At 41.6% G+C, this 17,496-nt stretch overlaps 1 protein-coding gene across 4 annotated transcripts in view; it reads right to left on the reverse strand.

The window, feature by feature from the left end:
- Window positions 1-17,496, reverse strand: part of LOC120558787 (IQ motif and SEC7 domain-containing protein 1-like) — a 93,337-nt gene that overhangs the window by 41,528 nt on the left and 34,313 nt on the right. The window contains exon 1 of one of the 4 annotated variants that reach the window (XM_039800036.1): window positions 7,993-8,227. The exons of the other annotated variants lie outside the window; for them this stretch is intronic. Coding sequence (XP_039655970.1) covers window positions 7,993-8,111 — 119 coding nt within the window. The 5' untranslated portion in view covers window positions 8,112-8,227. Of the gene's footprint in view, window positions 1-7,992; window positions 8,228-17,496 lie in introns of those variants that run through there. 4 annotated transcript variants of the gene reach the window in all.

Here is a 17,496-nt window from a genome sequence, read left to right on the forward strand (position 1 = left end):
ATGTTGTATGACCACATGAGTTTATACACACGCTTTGTTTAAATAAATATGAGCTTCAAGAGCTCTCATTTTTTTCCAGTGTCTAGTAAAGGAAAGGGAAATATTGCTTTACTTATCTCATCAAGGTCATGGAAGCATTACAAAAAAACACAATTGCACATAAACTGCTTGAGCAAATGCTCAGTTATGGTCAATCGAGTGATTAATGAACTGAATTAAACTGTAAGGCTGATATACGAATGGGGCAGTGCCAGAGGTATGCAGGGAGAATGTGGTGAAATTGAATTCCGGTGTATAAGAGGGCCAGTTTGTTAAACCTGGATCAAAGAAGTGTGTGTCTTTATTAGAAGCATGTCCAAATGTGCTGCAGTGCTGCTTAGCAGAGCTATACGACTTACAGACACACAGAGTGTTGCTCTCTCTTCTTGCTAAAGGTTTTTTAGCACTTGAACACAAGCACAGTGCTGTTCTTTCTCTGCCTGAGATGCAGTGCCACGCTGCAGTGCCACCCAGTCCCAGCAGTCATGGGAAAGGGGTGTGGAAGGGCCTCTCATCAATATTCAGCCACTGTCAGAGTCCGAACACACAAACACTGAAAATACTGCATATGTACACAAACAAGTAGAGTCGCATATGCAAACACACACAAATAAGCAAACATGCATTAATGTGTGTGTATATTTACACATGAACACACTCATTGGTATAGTTAGATCTGTTTCGTCTGACAAGTGATCTCCACATGACTCTTTTCACACACCTCCTGGCACAATACGGGCTTCCTCTGTTTTCCCAAGCCAAGAAGATATAGAAAGGCCAGTGCAGCACAAAGGCTATACTGAGAGCCTGTGTGAACAGCAGGGACACTAAGGAATTAATTAATCTACAGACTATTCTTCAGCCTTTTGTCACAACGCAGGGCTCCTGATTTACACACATCTCACAGAAAATGACCACACACTGACTTTATCCGTGCTCTTCAGCTCAATCTTCATTGATGAAAAATAGCTTTCAGCGAGTTAACATTTCACACTCTCCCCACATAACAAGTGTGATTATCTTCCAGTTAAAATGTCTTAACTCTGAATTTCAGTGGTTACACATCATTTGTTGGGAATTAAAGACACATTTGGAGCAGATTATAAGATAATATTTAGCGATAGAGGCTAATTTTCTCACTATTTCCAAAAGCACATTATGTCTGTTGATCATCTTGATGATTTACTCATGTGGTTCATGCCAGATGGAAAACCCGTTTAGTTCCCTCTTTCTAATTCATGTCTGGTTGCCTTCAGTGGTGAGTGTGGGTGGAACCCCCACTGTTGAGCAGAACATACTAGAGTCTGTCAAAGGAAAAGAAGAGCACTTATTGCACTAAAACACAGGTGGCTCCCATTCAAGCACCCATGACAAACTATTATTTGTTTTTGTAGGGTGAAGAGCTGAGTAAGTGTGTATACAAGCACAACAGGAGATGATTTAATAAGTAGATGGATAGATCGCTCATTCAACATGGCATGCATTGGCATGTCCATATGTGTGGTGAACTGGTGGCAACTGTGTGCTTTAAAGTGCAGTGTAAAATGAACATTCTTTCTACGTATCACAATGTGTACCTACCTTCTGCCTACACCAAAGTAATACTAGCTGTGAGTTAACATCTGCAGGATGCCCGCATTTTCAATGTTTGACAGGGTCTCCAGTGACAAATGACATTTTTCGCCATTTAAAAAAAGCTAAGAGTGAAAAATGACAGAACATTTCGGAGGAACATGCAACAAAATTACATGGATACATGTAGTGTGCTTGTGTCTGCAAGGCTTCCTCTATGTCAGTGCATTTCTGCAGAAGTCAGAGTCAATTATGAAATAGGTCACATAAAGCTACCAAAAGCATGTTTTTGTAAGTTAAAATGTGTGCAAAAAGTATAGTGAGGATAAGAAAATATGACAAATATTTCCTACCTTCCTGACTAAAATCCCCATTGCACTACAGGTGGATCAATATGAATCTACACTGTTTCACAGATCAAATGGCTATAAAAGACAGACACTCCTATCTGCTCAGCTATCAATCTGAATAAATGGCCTCATTATTGTCTTCACATTGCTGCTGCTAGTGGATCATACTGTAGTACACTGATGTGGACTGATATGGAGCATTACAGTGCAGGGATCCCACTTCTCCTTGCGAATGACCCAGTCAATCACTGATACGCTGCCCTAAGGATTTCATTATGACCTGCTCTGAGCAGGAGATGCACAGTCAATAAGCACTTCAAAAGAAAATGGCCTGCTGCAGAAAATCCTCTGGTCAACGGTATGTGAGAAAGGGTGAAAGAGGTAGCTGAATGAAAAGTAGCGGCCAGGGAGTCCTACTCATGCTTGTGCAATACAATGGAAAAACAACGCATGGATAAGAACCTGAAGCAAGAATTTAAAAGATTATACAAACATGGAAGAAGATGACAGCTATGGGTGGCCCCTTATTTTAACCCTGACCTTTTTATGTCTTGTTAGGCCTTCCTGCAAACTGATCCACTCAAACAGAAACTATATAAGAAAGATGGAGATGGCACAATATATAATAACCATCATATATCATAGAATGAGAGCTTGCAAAGTTGCACTGAAAATCCATGATAAAACATCATTATAAGTAGGATTTAAAGTACACACAAGGACGTGAGCTCATAATGTCTGTGTGAAGGACAGGCAGCCTGTCTGAAAGGATGTGTTAGAAAAGTTCACCCCCTAGTGGCAGATTGGAGTAGCTTCCATGCTTTCAAAGCTTATAAGGAGCTAATGAGCTGATGTGATTGGGTGAATGAGGAGACTGACAGGCATGCTGATTCACTCAGAGTACATGAACACAATAAATCATGGAAATTAATTTATTTCTTATTCATACTGCATCTGAGAAGCATTCAACTTCTGCAGAGCTCAGAACATGAGTGGCTGATGTGAACATCTCTACACAAAAACAACACACTATTTTAGATTATTAAACACAGTTAATGTCAGCTGCATTGGAAATGCAGCTTAAAAACTGAACAACAGGATGATTTATGATGGTGATTTATACTGTCCAACCTCAACTCTTTACATATGTGCCTTACTGATGTATCACACCTTTGTGCATCCTCTTCTATTTAGGAAAAAAAACACTTGATGCATTCAGTGAGAATTGTTGATACCATTAGTGGCAAAGATGGAGGCACAGAGACTTAAGAGTATCTGACTAGCATGTTAGTGTATACTACGGTGCAGACCATTCCATATCATTTTACAAGGTACTCTGGGGAGACAGGAGACAATCTTACATTAAAGTTATAGCAGTTTGCATGAGCACAAGCTCTTGCATCGATTGTACAGTACAGCTGTTTAGCCCCCAGCCTGAAAGCATCCACGCAGAAGATAGATGGAGGGGGGAGGGGGAGGGTGTGGAGACAAAAGCAGGACAAGAGAGAGAAAGACACATGAAGTAGGGGAGAGATCCATAATAACAGCAGACTGACTCCCTCCTCCAGCTTTGGCTTTGTATTAAAGCAGAAAGCACAGGCACAGACAAACAGCAAGGCAAAGAGAACAAAAAAAGGGAGGAAAAATCCTCTGTGGCTGGTTGGAGGTGGTTCCCACAGTTTTCCGACTCTGCCAGCTATCTTGAAGGCTTTCATAACCTGAGGCTGGGTAACAGAACTGATGAGGAGCGCTGTCTCCACTGTGAAAGAGGGTACACTTAGACGAAGGACCGCCAGCACAGTGAACACTCAAGTGTACTACGCAACAGAAGAAATGCTTGCATCTTCTTTAATAATTATATGAATGATATGGCTTGTTGAATGATTTGTACATGCTTATAACTGAGACTATGTTAACGTGTGACTACGATTCACCGTTTAAAATCCCTAATAGGATTTACATATCTTGTATGAAGTTAGCAAATACAGCGGCACAGAAATTCCAGTGTCATGAAAGCGAAAAACATGTCTAGAAAGAACATACTGTATTTGCATGAGTCAGTTGGCATGCACTCTGTAGAAATGGCTTAAAGTCATTTTCCAATCATGAAACAGCAAACAGAAAACTGTGTAAATAAGAATCAATACGCAAGATAACATGCTCAGGGATATCTTGGTATGGCGGTTATTATGTAACATTGTTGCTGATAAACATATCCTCATATCTGTTTTTATTTTTGCCAGAGGAACAAAATGTTCTGGAGACGGATCCTTTTATGATGCACCCAACTCTCCTCTGTGCTGTCGCTTCTGACGTTGCTATTGGCAAAGGCAGGAGCTTATTATGGGCTGTTTCAAACCACGGATGCATCAGACACTAGCTACTCCCCTGAGGAAACTTGAACACACTGAGATGTGCCCCTGAGAGCCCAACAGCTCCCGTTGGTTTGATAATCCTTACACATGGCTGACACAGCTCCAGTTGAAAACTCGACCACTGAAAACGGTTTTAGTGTGCAAATGACAACCTTTGAGCAGACCGAGTTCGGCCTAAGCCAAGTTGTGCTATTTTGGCAAATGCCAAAATGCTACTGTAGCATCGGCAGGGAAAATGGTACAGTAAGCTGCTTGATTTGGCAGACCGATCTGGTGTTGCGGCTCTTTAGCTCTACACTGTCAAAACACTTAAGTGAGGGGATTCTTGACCCTTCTATGCTCCATTCTCATATTTATGATCTATTATGCTCTACCGTTTTAGACTATATGGCTTTCTATTCTGTTCTGTCTTGATGGAGCAGGAGATGAAATCTTAAGGTGTGAATGTCCTACTATCTTTCAAAACCATTAAGGGAAGATCAAACAGTTGATCAATAAATAAGCTATACAGTCCTTGGTATAATGACTGAAGTAACAATGATGGTGCATTAACGGCTATAATCACGTCCACCTTACAGAATGACTGTGGTCATTTATGGCAGTGGACAGTTACTGTAGCTATCAGACAAGTGAAAAATCAAAGGGTTATTATGCCGACAGGTCTGCACATTCATACAGCATGTACCCCGGCTTTAACGAGTGACTCACTTACAGCTCTGTAACGTTGTGCCCCCATCCACTCATGCTACTGTATATGAACTGACAGCATGCCCTACCAATACCCAACCCTTGTGACGGAAAGGCAATGCAATGCATTGTATTGCAGTCGTTGTCTCATTGCTATAGCGGCATGCATCCTATAGTTGCTGGCATATGCAGAGCTATGCTGGCAGTTGTCTTTGTTCACTCTCTCAGTTTGCAGAGTTAGAACACTGTGCTGTCAAAGGCTCAGGCTCAAAGTGAAGGAATGTGCTGTCAGTGACTTACAGCTCTGGTGACGCACTCTTTTTCATTCAGCACTGGCGTCACTTGAACAGGGGCATAGCATTAAGAATCTCTCAGCCAATAATGGGACATGGGCTTTCCTGCTGTAACGGCTATATGGCAGGAATGCCCTCTGAGAATGCATGACATTATCTCAATGATAGGTAAAGCCCATTGATGTTTATTAGCCACCTTCTCCGTGCAATGTTATATTCAGTGTGCTGAGTACAGAGAAGAGAGTATGAATCCCAGAAAATAATCCATGCACAAAGATCAAACCTCCTGAATGGTAATGTCACGGACAATAGGATTACCGAGCGTAGAGTTTCGAAAAAAAGTCGGCACATCTCAACTCCACTGCATATCTTTCATGATCAAAAATGAGCATATTATTAGAAAGTGATGATCCCTTTTTTCGTGCACAAGCCTGCAAGGTTAATAACTGCTGAACAACGAAGCTGGGCAGCAACACTGGTGCAGAGGATCTAGTGTACAGATCCATGTCATAACCCCTCAGACAAAACTGACTCAGGGGCTGTAGATTTAGCAATACCATACAGTTTGATTATTTGTGTATTATATGTGCAGTGTGAACATACAGTATCTCTCTCCGACGTGACAACCAGTTACTTAAATTCCTTGTCAAATAGCACATGGCAGCACATTAACAGACCTGGTTTGATTACTTATTGTAAATGTCTCAGTTGTTTGTTTTTTTAGCTTGCCCTGCATGTAGAGTATGCATTTTGTTCCACTGTACAAAATACATATCTTGCCGTGTTTTACAGTATTTTACCCAAGGCAACCTCTGCATCCCCTTCAGGCCAGAGTAGTGAAGTGTAGTATTCTTAAAGGCCAACAAAGCCTTCGGCCAAGTCCAGGTTATCCTCCTCTTGGCCTTCCAGTGTTGTAGCCACAGCAATATCATTCCAGAGGGACTGGAGCATGCCAGCGATGATGAAATGACATTTACAACAGAACAGACTCATCCTGCTCCAGCTTCTCATTAAAAAGGAGTATTGGCCAGGCACTGTGAGCCTCAGTCTGTTTGAGAGACAGTCAAACTAAGACATTAGTGTAAATCCGTGGCACATGTCCTCTGTCCCCTTACAACCACAACAACAGCGACCGTTTCACAAAGCCATCAATTTGCACCACACTTTCATTTTCCTGAGAGCTCTGCTTCTTGGCCCGGTCACATGACTTTCTGTGGTTTCTTTCTCTTTGGACTAAAGCTTGAAGTTAATGGGGAGGAAATAAATCAGCCCCTCTTTCAGAACTACAGACAGACCAAGATGTTCAATTGCCTATTATGCAACAACAAAAAACAGAATGTAGCATGTAATAAAATTATGATTACTGGTACACTAAAGGAACATGAGAATCTGAGGAATGTATTCATGCATTCCTGTACGCTGTACAAATGGAAAAGAGAGAGAGATTCAAGCCAGTGGAAGGCAGGAGCAGATTGCCTGTGAAGGACTCAGTGGAGACCCATGAAGGTCTCATATTCATTAAGATGATTGATCCCCCATGTATGGGATTAGATCATGACATGGCAGGGTAATTCAGATTAATGTTATGCACCAGCTGGTAAATCCATGTGTGAAAAATTCAAGTGTTCACATATATGGTTATACTTATAGGACTGTAAAGGAATCAGAGGGTCTACACACTACAGCAAATTAAACAAACTTAAATGTGCCTCTACAGAGAAATAAGGTAGCAGGATGCTTATTCAGCTAAATACTGAAGGTGTTGAGTACTAGAGGGTAGATTGTGTGCAGACCATACTTGTACAGCACCACACCAAAAATAACCCTAACCAAAAAAAACATTTAAAATCTAATTTTGTCCACCTTTCATCCCAGCAGATCTGACATATAATTTACTGAAGTAGAGATGCAAGATTTCCATAAAGACTGTAGGACTCATCACTATCCCAAAAATAACACCTCAGACTCAGCCGCATTTCACACACACACACACACACACACACACACACACACACACAAACACACACACACACAAAAAAAAAAAAAAAAAAAAAAAAAAAAAAAAAAAAAAAAAAAAAAAAAAAAAAAAAAAAAAAAAAAAAAAAAAAAAAAAAAAAATAAACAGCACAAGCTGCAAAAAAAAAAAAAAAAAAAAAAAAAAAAAAAAAAAAAAAAAAAAAAAAAAAAAAAAAAATATACAACAAACTCAGGAACCCATGTGCCCAGTAAGAGCTGTCACAGCATCACCCAGAAATGAGTCATTTTTCTCAGCCACCCGAGGCTCTAAAAACATCACTCACATGACTCTGTTGTGATTGCAGTCATAATGGTGGGGAAATACAAAACACTCAGGTTTCATCACATTGTATGAAGACACATGGTATTACATTCAACTTGGTGAAATATTTGCATCTCATTCACACAAACAAACGTATGTTCCACCTCATCGCCCCTCCCCTGGAGAGAGATGTTGTTTACTAAGAGCACAGAAAGGGAACATGAGAGGACAGAGCAAGTCTGGATGCCATAGGTGACTCAGCATAGACACTGGAGAGGTAGACACCGTGTTTTCCTCCACCGCTTCCCACCCGACTGCTGTCTCCATGAATGGGAGCTACACCAGCGAGCCCGCCTGTCATACTATCCGACAGCAATCACAATGAACATGCTACTCACATGTCGTAGAGCCGGTAACCCATGGCAGAGCCCGGTCTGCTTGAGTGGGACCCAGGGTCTCGCGTTCGCCTAGGGTCCGTGCTGCTCACCACGGCGCGCCACACGCTTGGTTTGTCCATCGTTTATGCTGGTCAATGGGACTGTGTGACTGAGACGGCGTGCGCACACGGGCTCACTCACATTTGCTATCCCTCTCCCTCCCAGTCACAAACACAGGCAGCCAGAGAGCAGTGTGTGTGATGTAACGAGGAGCGTCCAAGAGGCTGATGGATGGTGGTGGGGGTTGGTGTGGCTGGTGATGGAGGAGGAGGAAGATATGGGGGGTGGGTCGTACAGCCAAGAAGCTAAAGGTCTGTTAAGCACTGATGAGAAGCTTCGGTTTTAAAGCATGGTGGATGATGGGTAATTCTTTACTGGTACCAGTGCCTGGGGAGGCTGCCACTCCTAAATAAAAAGCAAGAGGACACAACCTGCAGGTGAGCTACAGGGAGATTATACTGCCTCACAAACACAGAGAAGCATCTGCAACCGCCTCTATCCACCCTCTTATCTGTTTTCAGTAGTACAGTCCTCAGCAGGGCCACACGATTGGCTCCTTGGTCTCCATAGAAACAGGAGGATGTGTCAGAGGGCTCATTATCATGCCTTCTCTCCTTTCCCTCCCATTTTGTTTTCACTCCCTCTCTCTTCTCCTTCTCTCTCCCTTTCCCCATTTCTCTTCTTCTCACATACTCACCCCCCTACCCTCCCTCTACTCCATCCTCTCTTCTGAAATCAATGCACTTCTCTCTGTAGTGTTTTTCAAAACACATCAGGCTTTCCAGTCTAATGAGGAGTGGTGCAAGCAGGTAAAGATGCTGCATAGCTCTGGTTAATTATGTCTGCAGAAAAAGGAAACCTTACAGAACTAAGACCGAGATTAGATAATGGAAGCATATGAAAATGTCAGAAATAAATCAGAAGGAAAACAAGTCATTTGGTAAAGGAGTTACGGGTTTTGTTATACAGTTCTGGACTTTTTATTGCCAGAAGTTTTGCACAGACATTGCATCATGCACAAGGAATGCCAATACCAGAAAAAAGTGTGAAATATTAAGCAAAGGGGCAACATTACAAAAGAGTCAAGGTTTATTCTGGGCGAAGTTCTGGCAGCAAAATGGGTCAAAATGAAGACAAAATGTAGATGGTGTACACAATGTACTGTGCCCCTATTAGGAAATGGATCGTACTGTTGTTGACACCTTCACCAGGTAACAGCATCCAAAGCGGGACGGTAGGCATGCATGCAGAGTGTCTATGGAGACAAGCTCTCTCTGCACGCACGCACGCACTCACGCAAGTCTGTATTACTATCTTTGTGGGGACATATCATTGACATAATGCATTCCCTAGCCCCTTACTCTAACCTTAACCATCCCAACTAAATGCCTAACCTTAACCCTTACCCTCACCCTAACCATAACCTAATTCTAACCCTAGTCCTAAAACCAAGTCTTAACCCTCAAACAGCCCTTTAAACTCGTGGGGACCAAAATGCTGGTCCCCACGAGGCTGTGCAGACCCCACAAGTATACTGTAGTCCCCGGCTTTTGGGCCCCAGGAATATAGTAAAACAGGCACACACACACACACACACACACACACACACACACACACACACACACACACACACACACACACACACACACACACACACACACACACACACACACACACACACACACACACACACACACACACACACACACACACACACACACACACACACACACACACACACACACACACAGCTAGAGAGAGAAACCCTGGGTTGATGGCTCACAGTCTCCAGGGGAGGATGTGTTTCACCTTGGGCAGACTCGATGGCACACAACGCAGTCGATGTATCGCGTGTTAGAGCCAAGGTGACTAGTACCATCAGACCTTTGTCTTTTGCCTAATGAACTTCTGTAGTGGCTAATTGTACATGTTCGTCATCTCACTGCAATTACACTGGCTATGTACTTTCTAATTCTCTGCGTATCCCTCCAGCTCTGACGCTCGTCACTGAGCCGTGTGTGTGTGTGTGTGTGTGTGTGTGTGTGTGTGTGTGTGTGTGTGTTGTGTGTGTGTGTGTGCCAGAGTGCCTGTTTGTGCACACTTGTTTGTGTACACCTATGAGTGCAGAGTGGAAACCCTGTATAATTTTTATTCCAACATTGTCCAACTCTTCATATCCACATATCTAGAGCAAGCTAACATTTACTGTCCAGACTGCCACAAAATGCACTGTGTGCACAAGCTTCCCAGATGAGTACTAACATATTTGCTGTCCTCAGAGGACAAACCCTTTCCATTTTGGACATGCCATGAGCTTTCCTTTTGCGCCACACTCAGGCTATGACATCCACTTTACACACAATATATCTCAGATTATGAAGATTGCCATTAAATCTACGGAGCCTGTTCCATGTTTGTAGACAACCCCAATGTCTTTCTTTTAAAGGACAAACTTGAGTTTTTGAGTCATTTTAGACAATACTTTAATGTTAACACAATTGACATTTCTATTCAACACTTTCAACTGTTGGATGTACAAAAGACTACAGCCTCTAACTAGCAGATTCTACCTCCTCATTCCTTGGTAGCACTTGTAATGTCACCTAGAGAGTTAATCAGTGAGGTGTTTCGGCACAATTTTTCCAAAGCTTGTCATGTAATTTAACCTCCAGTTTGACAATTTGTGTGTATTTTCACTGTGTGTGTTTTAAAATGTTGTGGAGGGAGTGGCTCATACAGGGGAAACGATGAGCTCCATTCTGTTCAACATCGAGTGTGTATCTGCAAACCCCGAACAGAGTGTTAGTAGTCTGGACACACACACACACACACACACACACACACACACACACACACACACACACACACACACACACACACACACACACACACACACACACACACACACACACACACACACACACACACACACACACACACACACACACACACACACACACACACACACACACACACCCTGAAAGCCAGCATGCTCTTTCAAATTGTCCAATAACCTTAAATTCATGAATTCAGTGAGACACTTTTCATCACAAAAGCATGGGCTCCACAAGAGCACAACGTGTAAAATGGCATTTTATTTTCTGGCCTAGCGTGGCCCTACACACATAGAAACATGTTGCTATGTGGCCTTTAAGATGTATAAATACTGCATACATTGGCCTTCTTTTGCCAACCTCACCGCTCTCCTCTGTCACCATATGGCCCCTTTTAATCCAGCTGGCCTCGGTGTATGATGTGGGCTGTTGGACTATAGCTGTAGGATTCTGGGCAGGACTGTGTGCAGAAGGCTTCCCAGCCTGGCAGCACACAAAACACACACAGAGCACAGATACACATACTGTATATGCATTGCATACAGACACAAACAACACATACTGTGGAAAGGCTTTTAGTGTCACAGGTCCAACCTAATTGCCTTGTGTCTGTCCTTACACTGGAGCTGAAGCAATTAGTTGATCAACAACAGATTGATCAGCAAACAATTTTAAAACTGATTAATAGTTTAAGTATTTTTCTAAGCAAAAATCTCCCTAAATGTGAAAATTCTGTTTTTTTAGTCTTCTATGATAGTTAATTGATCATTATTATTGTTGGTCTAACAAAAAGGCATTTGAGGATCGGCCCTCTTGCACTCTGGATACTTTTTCAGTACTTTCTGACATTCTATAGTAGGCAACTAATCGGTTTATAGAATACCAATTCGATAGATTAATCGCTGATGAAAATAATCAATGCAGCACCATCTTAGGCTAAATATTGTTTTCCTGGTTTAGATGTTGCTGTAAAAATGTGTCATTGTAAAAACGAGAAGAGACAAAAAAACGAGAAGAGTTGCTCAACTGAAAATTGAAAATCAAGAGTTTCCTGACATCGCTTGTTTCTCGCTGAATTGGCTGTCAGTCTCTGCTGAGTTGCCTTAGCTTATATAAAGACAGATAACAGAGATATACAACTGCTGATCACAAAACAGCAAGTTCTGTACACTTAAACTTCTCAAAACTGATGCAGCACTTTGTTGCCATCAAAGTGCATTCTGTTTTTCTCTTTTTAGGGAGGCTAGCATCCTCTTGGATGTTTTAAATCTTTAACAAGACAAACTGTATGTTCATTGTTCTGCGTTGTGTATGAGTCTGCACAATATGGAACAGCAGTACTGCTGGAAGTGTCTGTGCCTAACAGTGGGAAGCATTATTTTGTCCTCAGCTGAGCTGCTCTGCAGGGGTCCCGTCTCCCCTCTCATGAGACTTCAGCCCACTTCAAACACATAAGTAAAAGAGAGAGAGTAACAGAGAACAAGTACAGAGAACCAACATTCAACACAGCACTATGAGCTGCACACCACAAGATGGCAGTGCATAACCTCCTCTGCATGAACAATGGCAGCCTGATGTGACCAGTGCCACAATGTCATCAGGAGGGTTATTGTTGGGCCACATGACAGACCAAGTAAGAAAAAAGCACATGTTACATGCTTCATTTAGCAACATTAATAAAAACATATGTGGACTCAACAAACCATTTTGAAGTAAGACGGAACATAACAATGCGCTAAATCCCAGGAATTAGTGTAATGTACTGTTTGTGCGCTTTATTACGTTATAGTTAAGATGAAAAACATCACAGTTACCAACAGTTATTTCAGCAATGTTGTGTTCAGTTTTGATTAACTTCTTGTTCCACAAAAACATTTTCCTAACCATTTCAATTAGTGTCAACAGCTGGAAAAACTGAACTCCCCTGAGATAGTGACCTCTATCATCCTACGTTGGAGGTTTCCCTGCTGTTTTTTTCCATGTACCAACACAGCTCAGCCTCTCTGTAGCTCTCTGGCAGAGGGCATGGCACTGTGCAAAGGCTCCTTCTGTCACTGACTTGGACTTAAGCCTGAGAACATCAGAGGCAGAAGACAGACAAGCTTTTCATAGCAGGCCAGACAAAGAGATGTCTCTCTGTTCCTAACTGTGAAGTACAGACAGAGCCATATCTTGACCCCTCAGGCCTCTGCTGAAGGTCTCTGCTGCCACCACAGAAGTTTATGCTTCTCGATAAGCTGGTGTCAGTAATACTGATGTGAAGCTGTAGCAGCACTAGCACTCTAGCACAAACACAGCTGATATTTCCAGTGGTGGAAGAAGTACTCCGAGCTATTCCTAGTAAAAGTCCTGTCTTTAAATCTTACTTAAGTAAAAACAAAAACAAGCAAAATATACTATCACACAAACAATGGCATAATATTCCAGAGCTCTTTGATCAAGGTGTGCTGATTTTGCATGTCTCATTAATACTTTATCATGGCCCATAAAAATAAATAATAAAAAAATGTATTCTCACAATCTAATCTCTCTGTCATCTACACTTTCTGCTCTTCACTCGCAGGAGATTTCACCCCAAACACAATTCAGCAGTGGCAGCATCTATGTTAATATGTCAATGCACATACAGAAACAAATCCCTCTTCTTGAGTATCAGAGTTGAAAAAAAAAAAAAAGCAGCTGAGAACAAGCGATCACGCTCTCCAGTCTTATTTCCTGGGAAAAAGTGTGCTACTCCTTGCACCCTCACCTCATCCCTGAGAGCCCTCCCTCTGTTTGATCTGAGCGGTGATACAGAGCTATGGAATTGCAAATGCCTTCTATCAGACTGGGAGATATATCTGGAGCGCACAGAGGCCCTTTTGCCTGATATTACTGTGGCATGGAACTGATGAAAGGATAAGCTATGTGAGAGACTCACACGCACAGTATCACTAATCTCTCACTACATCTAATTTACCAGGGAAAGTAGAAATGGGTACTACAGTAAAAAGCAAAGCATTGGTTGAGAAAAAAGGATGCTCCGATATCATGTTTTCACTGGCCTCGAGGAGGTGCATCGGTTGAGCTTGTATCACCTAGAGGCTTTCAAAATCACACTGTCACACATGATTTTGTCAAGAAATGTAACACCTGTGCACTGTCTCCAGACAGGTGGGTGTCTTTTCATTACTGCTGAAGAGATGCATTTACTCCAGGCACATTGTGCTTGTTCAACCTTGACTGAAACACAAACTCCTGCCTTTCTGATTTATAATAAAAAAAAAACACATTTTGTTTTAATGAAGCTGCTTTTTCATGCATACAGATTGCAGATTTCGAGACAATTGTTTTTTTTCTCTCCATCTGCTGAAAAGAATAGTAATTAATAATTCACAAGTGTACTATGTCTTCCTCGTGACCATATCACGCATAACGTCATGGTCAATTACTGAGAGCGGCTGCTGGCTGATATGCGATTATGGGTTTTGGGTTGGAACGGGATGTATGTTTGTTGGCTTGATAGGACATTTTGGTTATTATGGCTTAATACAGAGACAGGGTAATCTTGTGCTTCCACACTGATTCACAGCTCTCACCTTTGACAAAGCACAGTACAAACTGAACAGAGAATTGTCTAAAGAAAACAATATGTCGGGTGACGTCTTCACCAGTCGCCACACAAGCAGGTCCTTGAACAATGATCAGAATGTATCATCACGTGTATTTTATTTACATTAGGTATAAACACACAGTATATTGTCTTTTACACAGCTAATGTGATGTTCTGTTGTGTAAAGGATAATTATATATATTTTTTTATTAAAATGCAAATCCCATTTTCCCCAAACTTCTTATAATGCTTGTTTTGTTTCCCAAACACAAATATATTCAGTTTAAAATGACATTAAACAGAGAAAAGCAGTAAAAGTTTATATTTTAGAAGAGAACAGCAAATGTTTGGTAGTTTTTGCTTTATAAATGACTAATAATAGATTGATTATCAAAATCTTGATTGGCAATTAATTTTCTCTCATTAAACTAACTGACTAATCCTCGTTTCAGTGGTACTTTTTTCTATTTTATCTATTACAAAAAACCATTTTCAATTACTGTTACTTTAGTAGTTTTAACCAACTTAAAAGTAAGTAAATTTTACTGAAAAAAGTTAATTATGTTTTAATATTTGTACACAAACATTTGCAGTTGTGGATTCAATATCAGATTATCATTTTGGTGCAGCATCAATTTACATCTATCTAAAGTCTTTAAATAGCACAGGGAGGGACTCAAATACATGTGAATCACAGCCAATACTCTCACAACTGAATGCTGGCCAGTCTTTATTGTATTGTGCCATGATCCGTCAAAGCAATTTTTATGTGCTGTCTGAATGCAAAAGAACACACACACACACACACACACACACACACACACACACACACACACACACACACACACACACACACACACACACACACACACACACACACACACACACACACACACACACACACACACACACACACACACACACACACACACACACACACACACACACACACACACACACACACACACACACACACACACACCCCTCTGTCGGCCAAAAGGATCATCAGCGATATGAGTGAAGGGCACATTTTTCTCAGTTATTTAGAGTCAAAGCAACTTATCATAAGCCACATGGCGGTATGCAGTTCAGAATCAAAACTGTGTGTTTCCAGTGATCCCGCTTCATAGCGCAGCAAGGAGCCTGTAATTAACTCTTAGAGAATGTGATGACGAAACAGAAGCTGGGAACTTCAAAGACAAACCGAGAGCTTTCCCAAGAGTTCAAACACATTATGGAAGTGGGCTCTCGGTTTCATAGGCCTATTAAATCATTGTGCAGTTGTGATTTCCCATCTGGTGAAATCAAAACTTTACAATACTAACAGCAGTAAATAAAAAAGGCTAATAAAGAAAGAATTCATACAACTTTTATAGGAGGCAGAAGCCACTTTCATCGCTGCTTTTTTAAAACAGACAGTAACTCTTGCACACAACAACTGCTCCTTCATTTCCCAAGGACTGTTTGCTGCCACATACAATAAATGTTTATTGTGTCGTTAAGCCCTTTCCAAATGACCTTAGATATTGTCAAGGCCTTATAGAGAGGAGGAAGGCAGCAGTCGAATAACACAACAGCAATGCCGGGTTCATGGACCTACATGTGGTAATGCTTCTCAATTTCTACTGCATGTGTCACTTGTCCACCATATTGACCCCTGCGGCTAGATAACAGCCTCATGAGCTGCCTTCCTGCCTCCAACCTTCAGCAAATGACACACTGGCTGTTTGCAGCAGGCAGACTGGGGGTATGTGATCCCATGAAGGCAAGCTAATCCCAGGAATCAATAGACTCTGCAGGGGTATTATTAGAGGGCTTGGAGATAATCACAGGTTCTGTTCTGAAATAGTCATTCACCATAATGAATATCATAAAGCATCTGAATTATTTATACATGAAATGGAGCTCCTGACGCCAAATCAGAACCTGGACCACAAATAAATGGAGCAGTGCAATATTAGCAGCTAGCTTTAAGAGGGAAATTCTTACAGAAAGATTTACACTTCACCATGACCAGCCAGCCTTATGTTTACCTCCGTAAAAGCCCCCCCATCTGTATGTATTCATCAAGTCAGATGTGTTTCCTTAATTAAGGAGACAGAAAGAGAGAGAGAGGCACAGAGAGACAAACAGAGTCAGAGAGAGTGAAAGAATACAGAAAAGCAGATGGTTTTGGATTGAGTGGGAGAAAAAAAAGAGACTATCTGGAGAGAGAAAAAGGATTCAAAAGAGAAGCGTTAAGTAAGGAAAAAGGAATAGAGAAGCATCTTGGGTATTTAAAAGCATTCATTCTGCCTTGAGCTGGGCTTGATGGGTGCAGCGAGGTCTTAACTCTGGACAGGACTAAACTAGAAAGCAGCTGCAGGCAATGAATACAGCAGCTACTGCACAGGCAATACCCCAATCAGTTAAAACATGCTTTTTTCATCATGGTACTGAGGATCTGCCACAGAGGAAGTAGTTTTCTCCTCTATTGATGAGGTCATCTATATTCCTACGTCAGACCTGGTCATATAATATATAATATACGCTGCTTTTGTACCGTTTCCTTTCAAGTTGCAGCCACATGAGTTCAGATAAATTCACTCTTCTCCTCTCAGTAAACCATACGGACCAATTATCCCCTCTCACAATAATCTGCAATCCTGCATCCCTATTGGCCTGGCTGACTGCTCCACTTTGAACTTTCTAAACCTAACATAAACACACTTCCTGCTTTCAGCTCTCACGCAATCAGTCATGGGATGACAATACGAGCAGGAGCGTACATTATAGTGGCCACAAAAGAGGATATTTTCTACAGTGGGTTTCCTTTTATTATGGCCCCCTACAGCAGGAGGGGAGAACATATAAGTGGGAGAGATCGTTACAGAAGAGAACAAGTGGAAATAATGGTGACTGAAAGGGTGGAACACAAAAGGAACTTCACAGACTTCATAATCAATTGTAGTAATGTTGACATTGTGTGCAGTATGTGGGGAAATACATCCCAAAAAGAAGAGTTGGGTTGCTCTAAAGCTTACAGCCTCTGCAACATGG

The sequence above is a fragment of the Perca fluviatilis genome, chromosome 5, assembly GCF_010015445.1.
Source record: "Perca fluviatilis chromosome 5, GENO_Pfluv_1.0, whole genome shotgun sequence".
Taxonomy (NCBI): domain Eukaryota; kingdom Metazoa; phylum Chordata; class Actinopteri; order Perciformes; family Percidae; genus Perca; species Perca fluviatilis.